Here is a 16,657-nt window from a genome sequence, read left to right on the forward strand (position 1 = left end):
GGCCATGATATCAAAGAAAAATAAATCTAATACTGTCCTTTTGAGATCTCGATTTTAAGCACATCTTACAAGCATGTCCTTTTGTTACTTCAACAAATAAATTCTGCTGGGCACCATTCAAAGCATTTTTATGACACCCAATGTCCTTCTATTAATATATCTGTTATAGCAAGGCACTTACATACACAAAGATCAAAATTTGGCATGTATCATTGCCCACGTACAATAATTGGACATGAGGCTGATAAATGCTACTACTTAAAGTCTAAAATGCCCAATATCTGCTATATTTATTTACAAAAAGGCTATTTTCTACATAGAAGCTAGAATTTGAACACTCAAATTTTGATTTGCAGTGGTTTTCAATGATATCTGCACAATGAAATCACCTAGGAAACTTTTTAAAAATCCTGGGGCCTGGGTCCCACCCTACAGCTTTAACTTAACTGGTCTGGGGTGCAGCCCAGGTAGTGGAATATTTAAAAGCTCCCAGGTGATTCTAATATACAACCCAGGATGCCACCTAAAGCCTCAGGAACAACTGCATTAGAATGACCTGAGGTGCACGTTTTAAAGGGCCCTCTCAGACCAGACCAAGGAACTGGAGAAGCAGGGAGTCCTGGCACCCAGAAAACAAACTATCTCACCCACGTCTCATTTATCCCCTGAGATCACTGGCAATGGGCGTCTGTCATAAAAACTACACTAAACTAACAGAAAAACAGACATTCCACTTGGGACTGAGGAATGCAGTATTAAAATTAGTCAATCAACAAAAAATATGAATTGATAATAAAGATCTTCCTAACAAAATCTAAGGACAAAGACACTAAACTCAAACAGAAGAACTAATCCCTATGCCAAAAGAGCTAATATAAAAAGTTGTAGTTACTATTCTCAAAGAGACTTAAGAGGCTATCACACCAATCAAATAATATGGTAACATATAAAGAAAATAACCACTACCCTTAAAACATGACTGAAAAACAGAACAGATGAAATAAGTGAGCTAGAGGAAGCCCACAGATCTACCCAGAACAGTGTTAAGGACTGAAAAAAACAATTTTGGTGGAAGAGTTAGGAGATACGGAGAAGAGAAGCTAGCTTCCAGAGCTCCCAGATTCAGGCAGTAGCAGTTCCAGAGAGTGAGAAGAGAGACGAAAGGAAAGGAAATACATATACAAGAAGATAAATTTTTCAAGAGTTAAAAATAGGTATTAAGTCTTTAGACAAAAGGGTCCACCAAGTAAATAAGGTTTAAAAACAAGACACACACACACTTATTGTGGTGAAATTTAGAATGCCAGGACAAAAAGAAAAGCAAGATGCTTCAAAAGTGGAAAAAAATAGAAATCTAACAAAAAACAAAAGTCAGGAAAACTGGATGCTAGAAGACAACAAAGCAATGTCTTCAAATGAAGAACTCTCTATATAGCCACATTACTCTGCAACTAGAGCAAACTATGGACATTTTTGGACTTTCCAAGATTTGAAAGTTTACCATTCATATGCTCTCTTTAAAAAAACTACTTGACCATATACTCTGAAAAATGAATCCGAGAAAAAGGATATGGATAACAAAAATATCAGTTAGACTCATGATTAACTCTAAGTAACTAATGATACATATTACATTAATACACACAAAAAAACTAAAACTAAAATCTCCAGATGATTGTAATATGGGAGATAACTGTGAGGAGCTGAGAGGGTAAAAGTAAAAACATGCTCAGTTTACTCTTATAAAAAAAGGGTATAAATTCTGATTAACTCTAAATGTTCACATACTCTAACAAGTTAAAATGTGTTAAAAAATAAGAGTGGGGACATTTTGGGGATAAGACTTCACAACTCCCCCCGCACCTAAAATCTGAAGAAATGAACCCAAAATAACAATTAAGAAATATTTCAGCAGGAAACAGAAGACACCTAGCTTTACACCATAACCTTGGAAAGGTGATAACCCCAAGAAGTTTGTCAGACACCTCAAGAATGGGAATGAACACTATTCTGAAATTTTTCAACAATAATCCCCAATTTAGAAGATGTAACTAAGGAAGATTGGGAAAAAAAGGCTTAAAAAGCCCTTGAAAAGAGGAAACCCTCCCTACTCCTACAGTGACTCACCAAAAGCAGGACCTGTGATTTTGTTTCTTCCCTGCTTGGGAATAAGCCTGGAGAAAGAGGGCAGAATAATCAAAGTCATTCAGGACTAATTATCTTCAACAATAACAGGGAATTGCCAGAACAGATGACAAAAGAGAAAATAAACAAGAAACACATAAAGAGCTAAAGCCATAGAGAAGACATAGCCAACTAAGTCTCTCTGTCACTGTGGATTGACTAACAATATCCCAAATTAATGAATTCAAATTTTTGCCTTTTCTAGCTAGGAAGAGAATGGAACTAACTACTGGGAACAGACAGATAATGTGGCCTATGGCTCACCAAATCCTTCCCAAATATGCACCATTAGGCAAAAGAAAAGAATTAACACTACTGAGCTCTCAAATCCAAACTATGAGGGAAGGAAAAATAGTCTGATAAGATGAGGTCAAATATTCACAAATAAAAGAATCTGGTTAAGTCCATAAGAATCTATCCCCATTCCATATGAATAGGACTGAGAGAAAAAGCATGCCAACAAAGTTAGAATACTAGAGGACAAAAAGAGAAAATGAAATATATATTCATAGAATGGAAAAGAGAGCTGAAGACTATACCACTGAAAGAAAATATATAGTCCTCCCTAAAAGAAGAAAATTTTATAAAATGCATCAGAGGTTTAAAAAAGTTGATTTAAAAAATTGAAGAAACAATTTTTAGAAAGGAAAGCAAAGAGATAACAAGGAAACCATAATAATCATTATGGAACTTATAATGCAAAAGAAGTAGAGTAAGAAGCAGTTAGAAGAAAATAGACATGGAAATTGTACATGATCTCTATAGACATAGAAAACTACAAATACAACTGAGATCAATGAAAGAACATTTAAATAAATATAAGGGTATACTATCATCGTGGAAGAGAAGAGAATATTATAAAGATGTCATTTCTTTCCAAATTGATCTATAGACTCAATACAATCTCAACCTAAATCCCAGAAGTATCTTTGTGGAACTTAATAAGCTGATTCCAACATTTACATGTAAATTAAGAACCAAGAATAGCAAAGACAAAGAAAATGAAAAATGTTAGAGGACTTAAACTATTCAGGTATCACTATGAAGCAGTATTTCAAACAGTCTGGCAATGGCACAAAGATAGACAAACAGGCCAATGGTACAAAACAGGGTATCGAGAAAAAGACCCAAACACATATAGTTATCTGACAGCCCACTGCAATGCTGTGGGGACATGATGGTCTTTTCAAGAAATGGTTCAGATCAACTAGATATCCACAGATGGAAAATAAATACTGATTCACACCACGTACAAAATCAATTTCTGTTTAAACTGTAGATCTAAATGTGATGGCTAAGATAAATTTCTTGAAGATAACATAATATCTTCATGATCTTGAAGTAGACTGAATTTTCCTAAATAGAATACAAAAAGCACTAACCACAAACAAAAAAATCTGATAAACTGGGCTTCATTAAAATAAAGAACTTCTTTTCATCAAGATACCACATTAAGGCGACTTCTCAGGCCCCTCTCTCGGGACCCGTGAATCTCGCCCGGGCCCCTCTCTTGGGACCCGTTACCCTGACCCAAAAAAAAAAAAAAAAGATGCCATATTAAGAAAGTGAAAAGATAAACCACTGACTGGATGATATGTGTAATACATATATTATATACATACAAAGTACTCAATTCTGGCAAATCAAAAGAAAGTTGACAACTCAAATTTTTTTTTTAATGGGCAAAAGACTTAAAATGCACTTTACAAATAAAAGATAAACAAGTCTGGCGGGCATACAAAAAGGTTCAAAATCAATATTCTTCAAGGAGATTAAATGAAAACCATGAAAAAGATTGTACACATCCACCAAAATAGGTAAAAATTAAATACAATGTAATAGTGTCAGTGAGCAACTGGAACTCCTGTAAGTTGCTGGTGGAAATGTAAATTGAGATAGTAGCTTTGGAAAACTGACTGGCAGTATCTACTAAAGCTGAACATGTGTAAGCCCTGTGCTTCAGCAACTCCACTCCAACTACACCCAACCTGAAATATATGTTGACCAAAAGAAATGATAAGACTGTTCTTAATAGCATTATCGCAATTGCCAAAAACTGGAAACAACTTAAACATCCATCAGTACTAGAAGGGATAAATAAATTATAGTACAGTCATATGGAGTACTATACAGCAAAGAAAAACAATAAACTTTTGTTACATGCAGCAGCATGGAAACTCAGACATACAACTGAATAAAAGACATAAAAGAGTATGTACTGTATGATGCCATTACTATAAATTTCCCAAAAAATGGCAAAACAAATTCTGATCCATGTCTTGATTCAGTGGATGTCTTGATTCATGGATGTAATGATCCATGTCTTGATTCAGTGATGTGTAAGTGCGTTGTGTTCACTTTGTAAAGTTCAAATTCCATAGTTATTCATGTACTCTTCTGTACACATTAACAATCTCACTTAAAAAAATTAAGGGAAAAAAGGCACTTGACAAAATTCATCCAAATAAGAAGAGATCCAAAATAACTCAAAAATAGACCAAAGAAAAATTGTTAGTAAATGCTAAATCCACCTAAATATAGCACTATGGCCAAACCATTAGAAAACAGAAATGAATGAACTTCAACAATCTAAATTTATATAATTAAAATACAGTTTATCTCTATTACTGTATCAGGCTAAAATAGCTAGATAGATTTTCACCAAATTTAGAGGATATATTTGGGGCAATTTAAAACTATAGGCTATGGTATGAGGACTGCAGAGAGAAAGGAAGGAAGTGGTCCACCAGAGCACGTGCAGGCTACTGATTTGCAATGGAAGGCCTCTACACTTACACAACTCTTTGTACCCTGTTCCAGGCTGAGTGCCAACAGGGGTTTATTTAACAATGGTTAATGACTTTTCAGAGAAACTCTAGAAAGGTCAATTTACATGATATAGCTAAAAAAGTAAAATTTAAAAATTAGAAGGTAAAACAGGTAGAAGGAAAGAAAGGTACACATATTTCACAGGGAGCAGCAATATAGACTGTCTGAAAATGAAAAACTACAAATTGCAGGGCCATGCTCTAGACCTCCTCAATAACCCTCCAGGGATGAGACTCACAAAAGATTCCAATCAACAGCCCCTTTTGTTGACTTGGGCGGGCAACTTAATCAAAATCCTAGAAGAAAATAGCTAATGGAAGTATTAATTTCCTTTTAACTTGCTGAGCTCTTGCCAGTAAATTAAGCTGTTCTTAACCCAGACGGAACAGGGAGAAATTCTTTAAGGATGGGACTACCTGTCATTGATCTTTGTGGCCCCGGAGAGCTAGCCTAGATATAAATTAGAGCTTATACATAACTGTTGAATGCTGACTTACAAGTACAAACTGAATCCAATAGCTGTTGCACCGTACTGCCATATTCTAATGAAAGTGTTCAGTTATAATCAACAGTAAAAATCTTTGGCTTTGTACTTTTCAAAGGCAGATTTATACTTGGTCTCTTTCTTCTTCAGCCTTACACCATCCCAAAATTCTCTGCTTTAAATAAAACTCTTTGCTATCAAGCTGGAAACATTTCCAAGTGGGTAAATTCATACTTCACTCTGGTTTCCAAATATATTGTACCACAGTCAAGCATAGTTGCAAAAAAAAATGAACAGAAATCTTTATTCCATTGTTTATCAATTCCTATAGGTTTTACCTATGTCTCTAAGGAACCTAAAGAGAAATACACAATGAATTGATTAAAACTACCTCTTTCCAAAAGACTGATAAACACAAAGCACATATACTCTCTACTTTTAAAAATTATGACAAAGGAAAAGAGGAGGAAGCGAATATGCTAATTATAAGATTAATGGAGTTAATATTTAGTTTTGAGCCTGCTGGTAACCATAGCAAAAAAAAAAAAGGACCTTGCTAAAAAGAGATAGCATACTAGTTTCTCTAAGGAGAACACTCTTCCTTGGTAGGGAGCCCCCAACTTTTCATTCAGTGGAGCTCTGCTTTCATCTGTTTTAGATAGGGGCATTTACAATTTATTTGAAAAAAATGTTTTGTAGCTTAAAAAAAAAGAAAAGAAAAGTTTTTTAAAAAACTGGTCTGGTCCAATTGTTTCACTTTATAAACAAAAGCCAAAAAAACTGATAACTCACTGGGTTACCTGGTTACCAAGCAGCTTCGTGATTTTACTTAACCTGATGTTAACTTTTAGTAATTTCTTTTTAATACAAAGAATAGCCCTATATCAGCAATGAGTACATAAAAAGCAGTAAACTAATAAAGTAGACCTCCTAATAATTCAACTTAGTATTCATTCCCCCCATCTTAATAAATCTTTATACATGTAGGGAATGATTCAACAGGAAATTTCCAGCCTTCTGAACTACCCAAGGACACAAGAGAATTTTAAGGTCACAGATGTTAGCTCTGCAGCAGACTGACCTATTCAGCTGTAAAGTCAGCCAACCTGCAGAAACTAAATTTTCTCCAGCATGTAGGTCCAAACAACAGGGATTTGCAAAGGAAGGGGGAGTTACTCTGGACAAGCTCTTCCTGCAGCTGAGGTCTTTACATCTCAATCAGCAAAATTTTAGAGAAAAACACTGTAGAAGCTAGCTATAAATATTAATACAGATAAATCTGTAGTAAGTGATAATATGCGTGCTGTATGTTTATGCATGTATGCAAACAGTAAGTTTACTACTTTCCTGAAACATTCCACTCAGGCTTCCATTCTACCCTCTTCATTTCAAACCTGCCTTTCAGCACATCTGTTCACCACAAAAATGGAGCAGACACAATCAAGACAAAACTTGTGAAAGAAAAAAATATATACATAGATGCATGTGTGTAATTGCAGATTCTATTATGAAATTACAAGGACACCTGCTATTTGCCAAAAAAAAGTCAAATTCATGATTCAATTTTGAAATTCCCATCTCCTTTGTTAGTTAAAAAAGATGATAATGTCTTAATTATGTTGCTTTTAATTTTAAAGAGAGAAAATTTGTTTTAATCCTTTTTCTCATAGTTTGAAATACTAGATTTCCAAGAAACTTATTGGAATTTACAGAGTTAATGACAGTAAAAGTGGAAGAACATTTTTCTTCTAAAAGTAGTTTTCCTTTCCCATATAGAAACAGCTAACACATTTTATTAAATAATTTCAGACTATAAAAAGAAATCAGTAAGTTTATTAATAATTACCAAAAATAACCAATAGTAAATCAATAAGTTAATGCATACCTGTAAAATCTAAATTTTAAATTGATACAGGAGTTCTTCTACAGGCTTGTATAATACTTCTACCATAAAAAGTTCATTGTTTAGCATTTCTCTCCAAAAAAATTAATCTCTTTATATGCATATATACAGCTTTACAAAATGACAGTTCTTCAAAGAGCAAAATAATGTTCAAATGGTAAACACACTATACCAACAAACAAGAAAACTTTCACAGGGTAATTTTTCAAATACCAATTTTCAAATTGTAAACACTTTATCATACCCACAAATAAGGAATACATGAGAGATGAAACAAACCCTACTTGGAATAAAAAAAATACAAAAATTATGAATTCAGTACCCTATCAAAATCCCTCAGATATCAGTATCCCAACTTAGAATCATTTTAGGAATTTAACAACTTGCTACCAGACATAAAAAATAGATATTTATTTTTCTACAACCGTCTACACATTGTCCTGTATCATAAAAAGATTTTGCCCTTACACAGTGGTGATAAATATTTAATTGCCTAGCAATTTGTTATTATTTTCTTCCCTGAGCTACTGCTATACTTTCTTAAAATTAGTGTTTGTGCACAATTATACAAAAAGCCCAAAGGATAATTAAATTTAAAAATTCACCTTTGTTGCTGTTTTTGCTTTCAAACCTCCATTCTCCACAACACTGAGGTCCAGTTTGCCATCATCCTTACTTCCTATAGCCTTTAGTCCTTGCAAAAGAATGTCTCGTAAATTTTGATAAAGAGGTTTTTCGGTATAGCCCAGTAATTTCACTGTTTCCATGTATTTAGCAATTTCACCTAAAAGAATAACACATTTTCTACTTTTAATCACAAATCCAATATACTTATCTCTTAGTTTAAGAAAATAATTTATGGTTATAGTAAAATTAAAATGCAAATATACAACATCTTGTTCAGACACATATTTTTTTCCCAATCACTTCAATGAAAAATATGCTTGTGAACTCAGGAATTGTCAGGTAAGTCAAATAAAAAAATGTATTTGAGATATAATGTAAAAACATTTTTTGTAATTGTCAGAGACAGTAAGAATACATACTTAAAATTTAAATATGTATAAATATAACTGTTATAGTTTTAAAGCTATAAAAAATAAAGAACCTAGAAAAAGATTATGAAAGTAAAATGTCCTTAAGTACAATGAATATCATACTCAATTTATTTTTATTTTATTTTTTTTTTTGCCATTGAAGCCATTCACTTTATAGCAGATAGCTGCATTCTTTGTGTGAAGGAGAAATAAAACACACCAAAGACAGGTTGAAGAAAGGAGAAAGAAGTAAGGTCTGGTTTTCCCATAAAAGAGAAAAATTAGCTTCTAAATGATAAAAGGTTTACTATACACAGAGGCAGAACCACACCATAAAAAGTAACCCTACTATTCAAGATTAATACTTCTTAACATTAAAAATCCATTTTCGGGCTAATGACTTACATGTAGATCCTTCCCTGACCTCCAGACTTGTATATTCACTGCCTCATATATGGATTCTTGAATGTGTAACTATCATCTGAAATCCAAATCCAAATTCCTGACCTACCCTGAAAACCTGTTCCCTGCAGTTTTCCCTGTCTCAGTTACACAGAATTCCATCCTTCTAGCTCCTTACGCCAAAAACTCAAGAGTCAGTCATCCTTAGAATATTCTTTTTCTCACACCCACATCCAGAGATCTTGTCAGTGCTACACACACACAAACACTCACAAATCCATTAATTCAAATATTTATTAAGCACTCCCTATATGCCAGGCACTATCCTAGATATTTGGAATACCTCAGAAAAAAAGAGACAAAAATCCCAAACTTCCACTTTCTTCATCTGATAAATACGATCTACAAAAAACCTAAAACAAACATCACCACGTATGGTAAAATACTGAAAATGTTCCCTCTGAGAGAGGACAGTGGTTAAAAGGTCCACTTTTACCTATTTCATTCAGTGTAATGAAACAGTCATGTACGTTTTTAGCCTGTATAATAAGGCAAGAAAAGACAAAGAAGGCATAAAGACTGGAACAAAAGATGTAAAATAGTCTTTGTCACAAACAACATGATAGTGCATATAGAAAATCCTACAGAATCTACAAAAAAAACCCTATTAGAACTAATAGGTAAATCCAGCAAGGTCACAAGATGCAAGGTAACTATACAGAAATCTACCTTATTTCTATATACTAGCAAAAAGTAATTGGAAAATATTTTTTTAAATGTCACTTAAAATAGCATCAGAAAGCATCAAATACTTAGCAACAAATCCAATGAAAAATGGGCAAGACTTTTCCAGAGAAGACTATAAAACACAGTTGAGAGAAATTAAGTTAAGACCAAGTTTAATAAAGGATATATATATACCTTAATAAAGGATTGGAAGACCCAATAGCATAAAGATGTCAACAGTCCCCAAATTAGTCAAAGTTCCAGCAACTTAGGGGCAGGGGTGTGTGGGCGCATAATTGAGAAGGTGATTCTAAAACTTAAATAGAAATGTAAGGGGCTAAGAATAACAATGTAGCAAAGTCAAGTTTAAAGAAAAATAGTGCTACAGGATGTAAACTACCAGATACCAACAGATATCAAGACTTAAGATAAAGCTACAGTAATTAAGACAGTCTGTTCCAAGAACAGACAAAAAGAACAACTGAAAAAAGAAGAGTCCAGAACAGATCCACACTTGATTTAAAACAAACGTGGCACCATAGGGAAAGAATGATCTTTACAAGAAAAGCTGCTGGGTCAACTGGATTTAAATATAGGAGTGGGAAAGAAAGCTGACCCCTCCTCATGTAATACACAAAAATCAACTGCAGGTGGACTATACAACTATATGTATAATTAGCAATATGAAATTGCCAAAATTGTAACAACCCAACAGAAGAGATAAATAAATAGTGGTATATAAATACAGTAGAATACTATATAGAAATGAAAATAAACAAACTACTGTTAAACATGCATCAATGGGGATGAATTTCACAAATTTATGTGAAAGAAAAGGACACTAACAGAACTAGACATTAATTTCATGAGGATGGAGATTTTTCATCTATTTCATTCATGGTATGATTCCATTTCTATAAATTTTAAAAACAAATCTTTGATGCTGGAAGTTAAGCAAGTGGCTCATTAGGCCAGAAGGAAAAGGCTACTGACTGGCAGGAGACATACAGGGTAATTCTGAGAAGGTCACATTGTATTTCTTGACGTGGGTGGTAGGATGCAATTTTAAATAGCATAAGGTCAGGGTAGACCTTCCTGAAAAGGAGACAACTGAGCAAAGGCTTGAAGACTCCTAAATATATCCAAAGCGACTGCTTCTAACTACCTCTACTGCTCTGTCCTTTGCTTGGATTACAGCAGCTTCTCACAACAGAAGCTGGAGATCTCCCTCAAAGATAAGACAGTTTGTATCACTCTTCTACTCCAAAACTCACACACTTGCTTCAAGTAAAGGCCAAAGCCCTCATGACGACCTACAAGGACACATTCCTCAAATCTACTGGGCACTTGTGTTCCTTCTGCCTAGAACTCTCTTCCTCAGACATCCATGTAACTTACTCTCTTACCTCCTGCTGCTTAAGTATCACCTCCTTGGTGAGGCTGTCACTGGCCACCTTACTTAAAACTTCAATCTTCCTTCTCACTTTACCTCTCATCCAATCCCTATGCCAGCAATTCTATTACCCATTTTCTTCTCTTTCCACAGTACTAACCACATAACATACTGTAAAATTCACTCATTCGTTTACTATTTCTCTTTCCCAACTAGAATTTAGCTTCATGAGGGCAGGGATTTTTGTTTTGTTCACTGATGCATCCCCAGTGCCCAGTGTCTAGAACAGTCCCTCACACACAATAAAGCCTCAATAAATACTAGTTGAATGAATGACATTTACTTCCTTTCCTGAAAGCACTGGATAATAATTGAATGAGGCTCAAGTATTTGTATAACAACCAACATTTGGAAAGGCAAGTGCTTTTTTGATGAGAGCAGATCGCAGTACAATGATTACACATAAAGGATATTCCATGGATAGCATGACTTTACTTTTCCAGAACACATAAAATCCCTATTAATACTTAAGAAATCTTTTCCTACCTGGTTTGTTTTTCTCAGGAAAACATTTGTCCATCAAATCTGCAATATTTTCTCTATATCTGTTAAAAATTAAACATTGAGTCATTTTGGAAGCTTGATGTCAAAGAATGTTATTAATATTTAATAACAATAAATAGCACATTAAGCTGTATTGTGCTACATCCTACATATGCTTATTAAAAGTTCTCTTTTACCTAATTTTGGAATCTCTAACATATTTAGGATCTTTCAAATTATCCTCCCAAGGAAGATGGCCAGTCAACCACTGGATCATGCAATAACCAAGTATTTCCAAATCACCACGTCTTGATGGGGCTACAAATACAAAAGAAGAAGATTAGGTATACTGAAATAATTTTTAAAGTATAATTTCAAGTATACATGAAGCAATAAGGTAAAATAGTTAACTCCACAGTCTATTTTTCATCACAAAATTTTGACTGCATTTAATAAAGTATTGAACATTGGGCAGTATAAAAGAAATAACTTACTTCCTAATTTACCTCTAACTAATAATTAATTTTAAAATCCAAACTGTTAAACTTTAGGGTTTCAAGCTGAGACTATTAGTCTAGGAAATAAATTATAAAATAATAACATTTAATATTGCCTTTGGAAAACTTGAAGAAATTCTTAAAAATGTCATATGGTTTTAAGAGGCCCAGAGAACCAGGTGTTTGAGATCCTCCACAGTGTTGGGCACAGATAAAAAGACAGGACTGCTGAAGAATAAGCTAACTTAACAGGTGACAAAATAGGTTACCTGTTATAAAGTTATAGCTACACAGAAAACTTACACACCTTAGAATAAACAAAAGCAAACCAACATTCCAGTTGAACTAAATAAAACCAAAAAGCAACCCTTATTGCAGTTGAATGAACCACCTCACCACTACCGCCTTCTTGGTTATCTTTGAAGGGTAGGAGGAAGGGGAGGGAGAGAAGAACACATGCTCTGGAATATAACTGTAGGAGTCTCACCTCTCTCTACCTTCTTTTCCCATTCTACTTTGCCTCTTCAATTCTTATTTAGCTATCTATTTATTTATTTATGCATAATTAAGAACTGTGTAGGAATTTGGCTAACAACGTTAGCAGCATATTTCTCATTCTGGTACCACTGACATACCCACGCCATTATGTGCATCGATGCTGGTGAATTCAATGGTGCCATCATGACACCTTTTGGGGTCTTCTTTGTATTCTTTATGAACTCCTTCTGGGCAGTACCGATAAGCAAGGCCATAATCTACCAAGTACACCTATAAATTTCCAAGCAGCAAGACAAATTAAAGCCAAAATCATTACACATATACTCCTTTAAAGCACAGAAACAAAATACTGTCATTTAAGGGTAGATTCACCTACAAGGCCATACCATAGTGTCCCAAACAAGATAGATCCAAAATGCAAACAGGAGCAAACATTTTATCCTGAAAGACTTTTATTTTTAATAAAAAAGTTAAATGACCATGTAGCTGTAGTCTGAATAATATCATTGACTTTATAAACTTTTTTAGACAAATACGTGTTATACTTGTAATTAATCTTGTCTCCTCGACTTGAAGAAGGATTATAAATTTCATATGTTCTCTTACAGAGCCTAAAACAAAACTGAACACAGAGCAAACCATCAATACTTGTTGCAATACAACAGCCACCTTACACAGAAAATCATACTGACTAGGAGATTGCTAACGGAGTTGACACATGATACATTAGTTATCTTCTATTCCTATGTTGCTTCACTTGTAAAATAATCAAATCCCAATTTACTTCATAAAAATATTTCATAGATTGTTATAATGATCCAAAGAACTTTTAACTGAGGCTCTTACCTACATTTAAGTACTATATATTAAAGTCAAGTCTTCATGATTAAAACTAAATTTTAATATTATATACACACATATCTGTGGGCATATACACGTGGGTCTGATAGGCACACAAAGCTAATAAATTTGGTCTTCGTCTATTCCATAGCCACATATTGCATCTCTAATTCTGGATAAATGTCACAAATGTATGCATCTGGGCACAAGGAGAAACTTAAGTAAAAATACAGGGATAGATCTAACACACATCTAACATGGGAAAAATAATTCCTTCCAGAGCATATGTCCCAAGGATATCAAAGCTGCAAAAATATTTCCATATAAACAAAAGGCAGCATGTTTTAGTCAAATGCACATTGAGATAGGTTGTATTTTTATTTGCTATATTGTACAAATCCAATTTGCTTCAATTAATGGAACCCTTATTAAGGTTCTTAGCTATGTTTTGTGTTTAACATAGAAACATCCTAGAACAAGATGGGTAGAAAGAGTCAGTATGAATTTGGAGAATACCTTTAAGATTCTCCATTAGCATGCTATAGTATAGCAACTTTCTTCTTTATACTTACTTAGATTCCCTTATATCCACCATAACTGACATGGGAGGAAGGGAAGCAAACACATGAAATGACAGAAAAAGAAAAGAAAGCCAAAGGAGAAAGGAAAAACTAAGCAAAGGTAGTTAAAGATAGGTTTGACAGGAAGAAAAATGAAGTATAGAATATTGACAAATAATTACAATAATCAAAGTACCCAACACATTTAAAATGTTTAAATTGTCCTTTTTTCATACAAGATCAATGAAGAAATGGGAACATACATTAAGTACAGTGGCCCAACTGTGAGTCTCAACTAAACCTTACTTTTATCAAAATCATGGAAACAGCGTTACAAGAAAATTGTATGGATGCCTCTAATCCAACTAAACTGACCCAAGTGAAGGTATAATAACATTAGCTTTTCTCCTTTCCTTAGAAAGTAAAAATTACAAAGGGAATGTAATAAACAAAAAAAATAAAAATGCATATTTGAATTCCAAACACTAAGGGTATACAAATTTAGACAGCTAAGATATTTCTGTAAACCAATTGATTTGAATAATCAACATGTTAAAGACCAAATTTTCCAAGTAACAGAACACTTACATTTGATGGATTTCTTGAACAAAGGAAATAAAAAAAGTGACAAAGCAGACAGGCAAACATAATTCATTGGTGTACTATATAATTTTAAGCTTCCACCCCCAAATAGCTATTTGAAATTCATTTTGTATCACAAGTACTTCTTCTGAATATTATTTGGGCAAAATAGCCAACTTGATAAAGTGCCAACAAATTGCATCAAAAATGCAGAATGTTAACTAGATAAAAGTGTCAAGAAGAAATATTATTATTACCATATCTACTTCGAAAAGTAAAACTTCTGCATGGGTTCAAAAGTTCAAAGCAACCATATTTGTTTTCAAACAACATGTTTTAAATAGTTGAAATTAAAGTTATAAAACTACCTGGTCAGGATTCTTGTAGCTCAGAAGAAGATTTGAGGCCTTGATATCTCCGTGTACATACTCATGTTCGTGAATATATTCGAGAATATCCAGCTATGGAAGCATCATACAGAATAAATTAATGCAGTACCTAACACCAACCAGCAGAGGACCAAACTTCAGCACAAACTAGCCTTCACTGTACTAAAAACAATTTTTTAAAAACAAGAACACAGCTCACATACAATTCTTAAGCTTAGCTGCAAGACAGTTTTCCGAGAAAACTTTTTGGCATTTGCTTCATATATTTTCTGAAGGTCACTCCCAAAGCGATCCATTATCATAAACCTGTAACTGAAGACAAATATGTAAAGTCAACCAGCAAAATATGATTCAGGAAAACCTACTTTGCAATGAGTACCCTCCTTTCAAAACAATTTTTCCAAGGCAACATTTAGTAAGAAAGTATTCTTTTTAAAAAGAAATACAAACATTTGAAACGATTTCTCCCAACTAGAAATCTCAAGAATTCAGAGGGTTGCTCCTGTCCTGCCTTTTACCTGGAAGGCCTACTCCTCGCCTCAGCTAGTTATGGGAAACAATATTCAATTTAAGAGAATCCAACAGATTTCATTCAGAGTAAAAATAAAACAATCTAAATAAGAATGATAGCACTGATTTTTCTCATAGTTACAATCAATTTATGTTTCTGGGTATTAGTTTCCTTCCTATGACTATTTTTCTCTATTTTTAAGGTGTATTTCAGCAGTATCAACACTGTTAAAATCGAGACTGTCAAGAGGTGCTGTGACAACAGGTAAAGTCAATAAAATTGTTTAAGTAGTGTAAAAGGATTGTACATTAAACACTCAATCGCCAGGATTTGGGGAAGACCAAATATCCTGGAAAAATATGAAGATTTTGCTTTTTGCCACAAACCAACTATGTCACCCTGGCCAAGTCACATTACTTCCTTGAGCTTCAATTTCCACAAGAGTAAAATAAGAAAGTAGGAACTCTCTCTTTCTATGGTCTTTTTGAGTACTCAAATTCTAAGATTCAATAATCTTCTGTTATATCAATAGTTCAGTATGTACTGAAAAGCATCACTGATTTGAAGTAACACTACTCAGTGCCTACTCTGAGAACCACTTTTATCTTCAACAGTTTCCCAGATTCCAACTTGTCAGGTTAAATAAATCAGTAAAAACCAAGGCCACATTCAGAATGTATCAACATGTCTTCCAATGGGTATAAGACTATGAATCATCATCATCATCACAGCATCTAGCATTTACTGATCATTTGGTATGAACATGGCACTACTCTAAGCAGTCTATATATATTAATCCATTTAAACCTCACATCACCCCATGAGGTAGGTACTCCTGCCATCCTCATTTTACAGCAGAAGAAAACTGTAATTTGTCCTCTAGTATGTGGTGGGGCTATGCTTTTAACCACTGCACTACACACACTGAAATAAACAAACATCTCCTTCAACATAAGGGTTTGTTAAAAAAAAGAAAAAAGAAGTGAAAAAACAAATGTCAGAAGGATACAAAAATCCAACTTGTATGTTCCAGGCTTCTATTATAATACAATATGACAATTTCCATAGGGAAGGAAGAGCTAACTAACATTAAAAGACAACAGACCAAATAAAAAATTCAAGATTCTAACCATTTTTTAACTGGAAGAAAATCAGAGATCATCTCATCTAAACATCTTTTAATAAATAAAATAACTAATGTCTATGTAGGTAAAGTAATTTGTCTGAAGTCATATAACTAGTTAGTGGCAAAACATATACATTTATGAAAGATTTCCCA

The 16,657-nt window shown here is 33.7% G+C and overlaps 1 protein-coding gene across 3 annotated transcripts in view; it reads right to left on the reverse strand.

Annotated features, from left to right (window-relative positions):
• VRK1 (VRK serine/threonine kinase 1) overlaps window positions 1–16,657 on the reverse strand; it is an 81,704-nt gene that overhangs the window by 11,997 nt on the left and 53,050 nt on the right. For all 3 annotated transcript variants that reach the window (XM_045561081.1, XM_045561096.1, XM_045561087.1), the window contains exons 6-11: window positions 15,071–15,179; window positions 14,847–14,939; window positions 12,634–12,766; window positions 11,699–11,819; window positions 11,505–11,563; window positions 8,006–8,184 (exon numbers count right to left, since the gene is read on the reverse strand). In XM_045561081.1, coding sequence (XP_045417037.1) covers window positions 8,006–8,184; window positions 11,505–11,563; window positions 11,699–11,819; window positions 12,634–12,766; window positions 14,847–14,939; window positions 15,071–15,179 — 694 coding nt within the window. The remainder of the gene's footprint in view (window positions 1–8,005; window positions 8,185–11,504; window positions 11,564–11,698; window positions 11,820–12,633; window positions 12,767–14,846; window positions 14,940–15,070; window positions 15,180–16,657) is intronic.

This window comes from Lemur catta, chromosome 1 (genome assembly GCF_020740605.2).
Source record: "Lemur catta isolate mLemCat1 chromosome 1, mLemCat1.pri, whole genome shotgun sequence".
Classification (NCBI taxonomy): Eukaryota; Metazoa; Chordata; class Mammalia; order Primates; family Lemuridae; genus Lemur; species Lemur catta.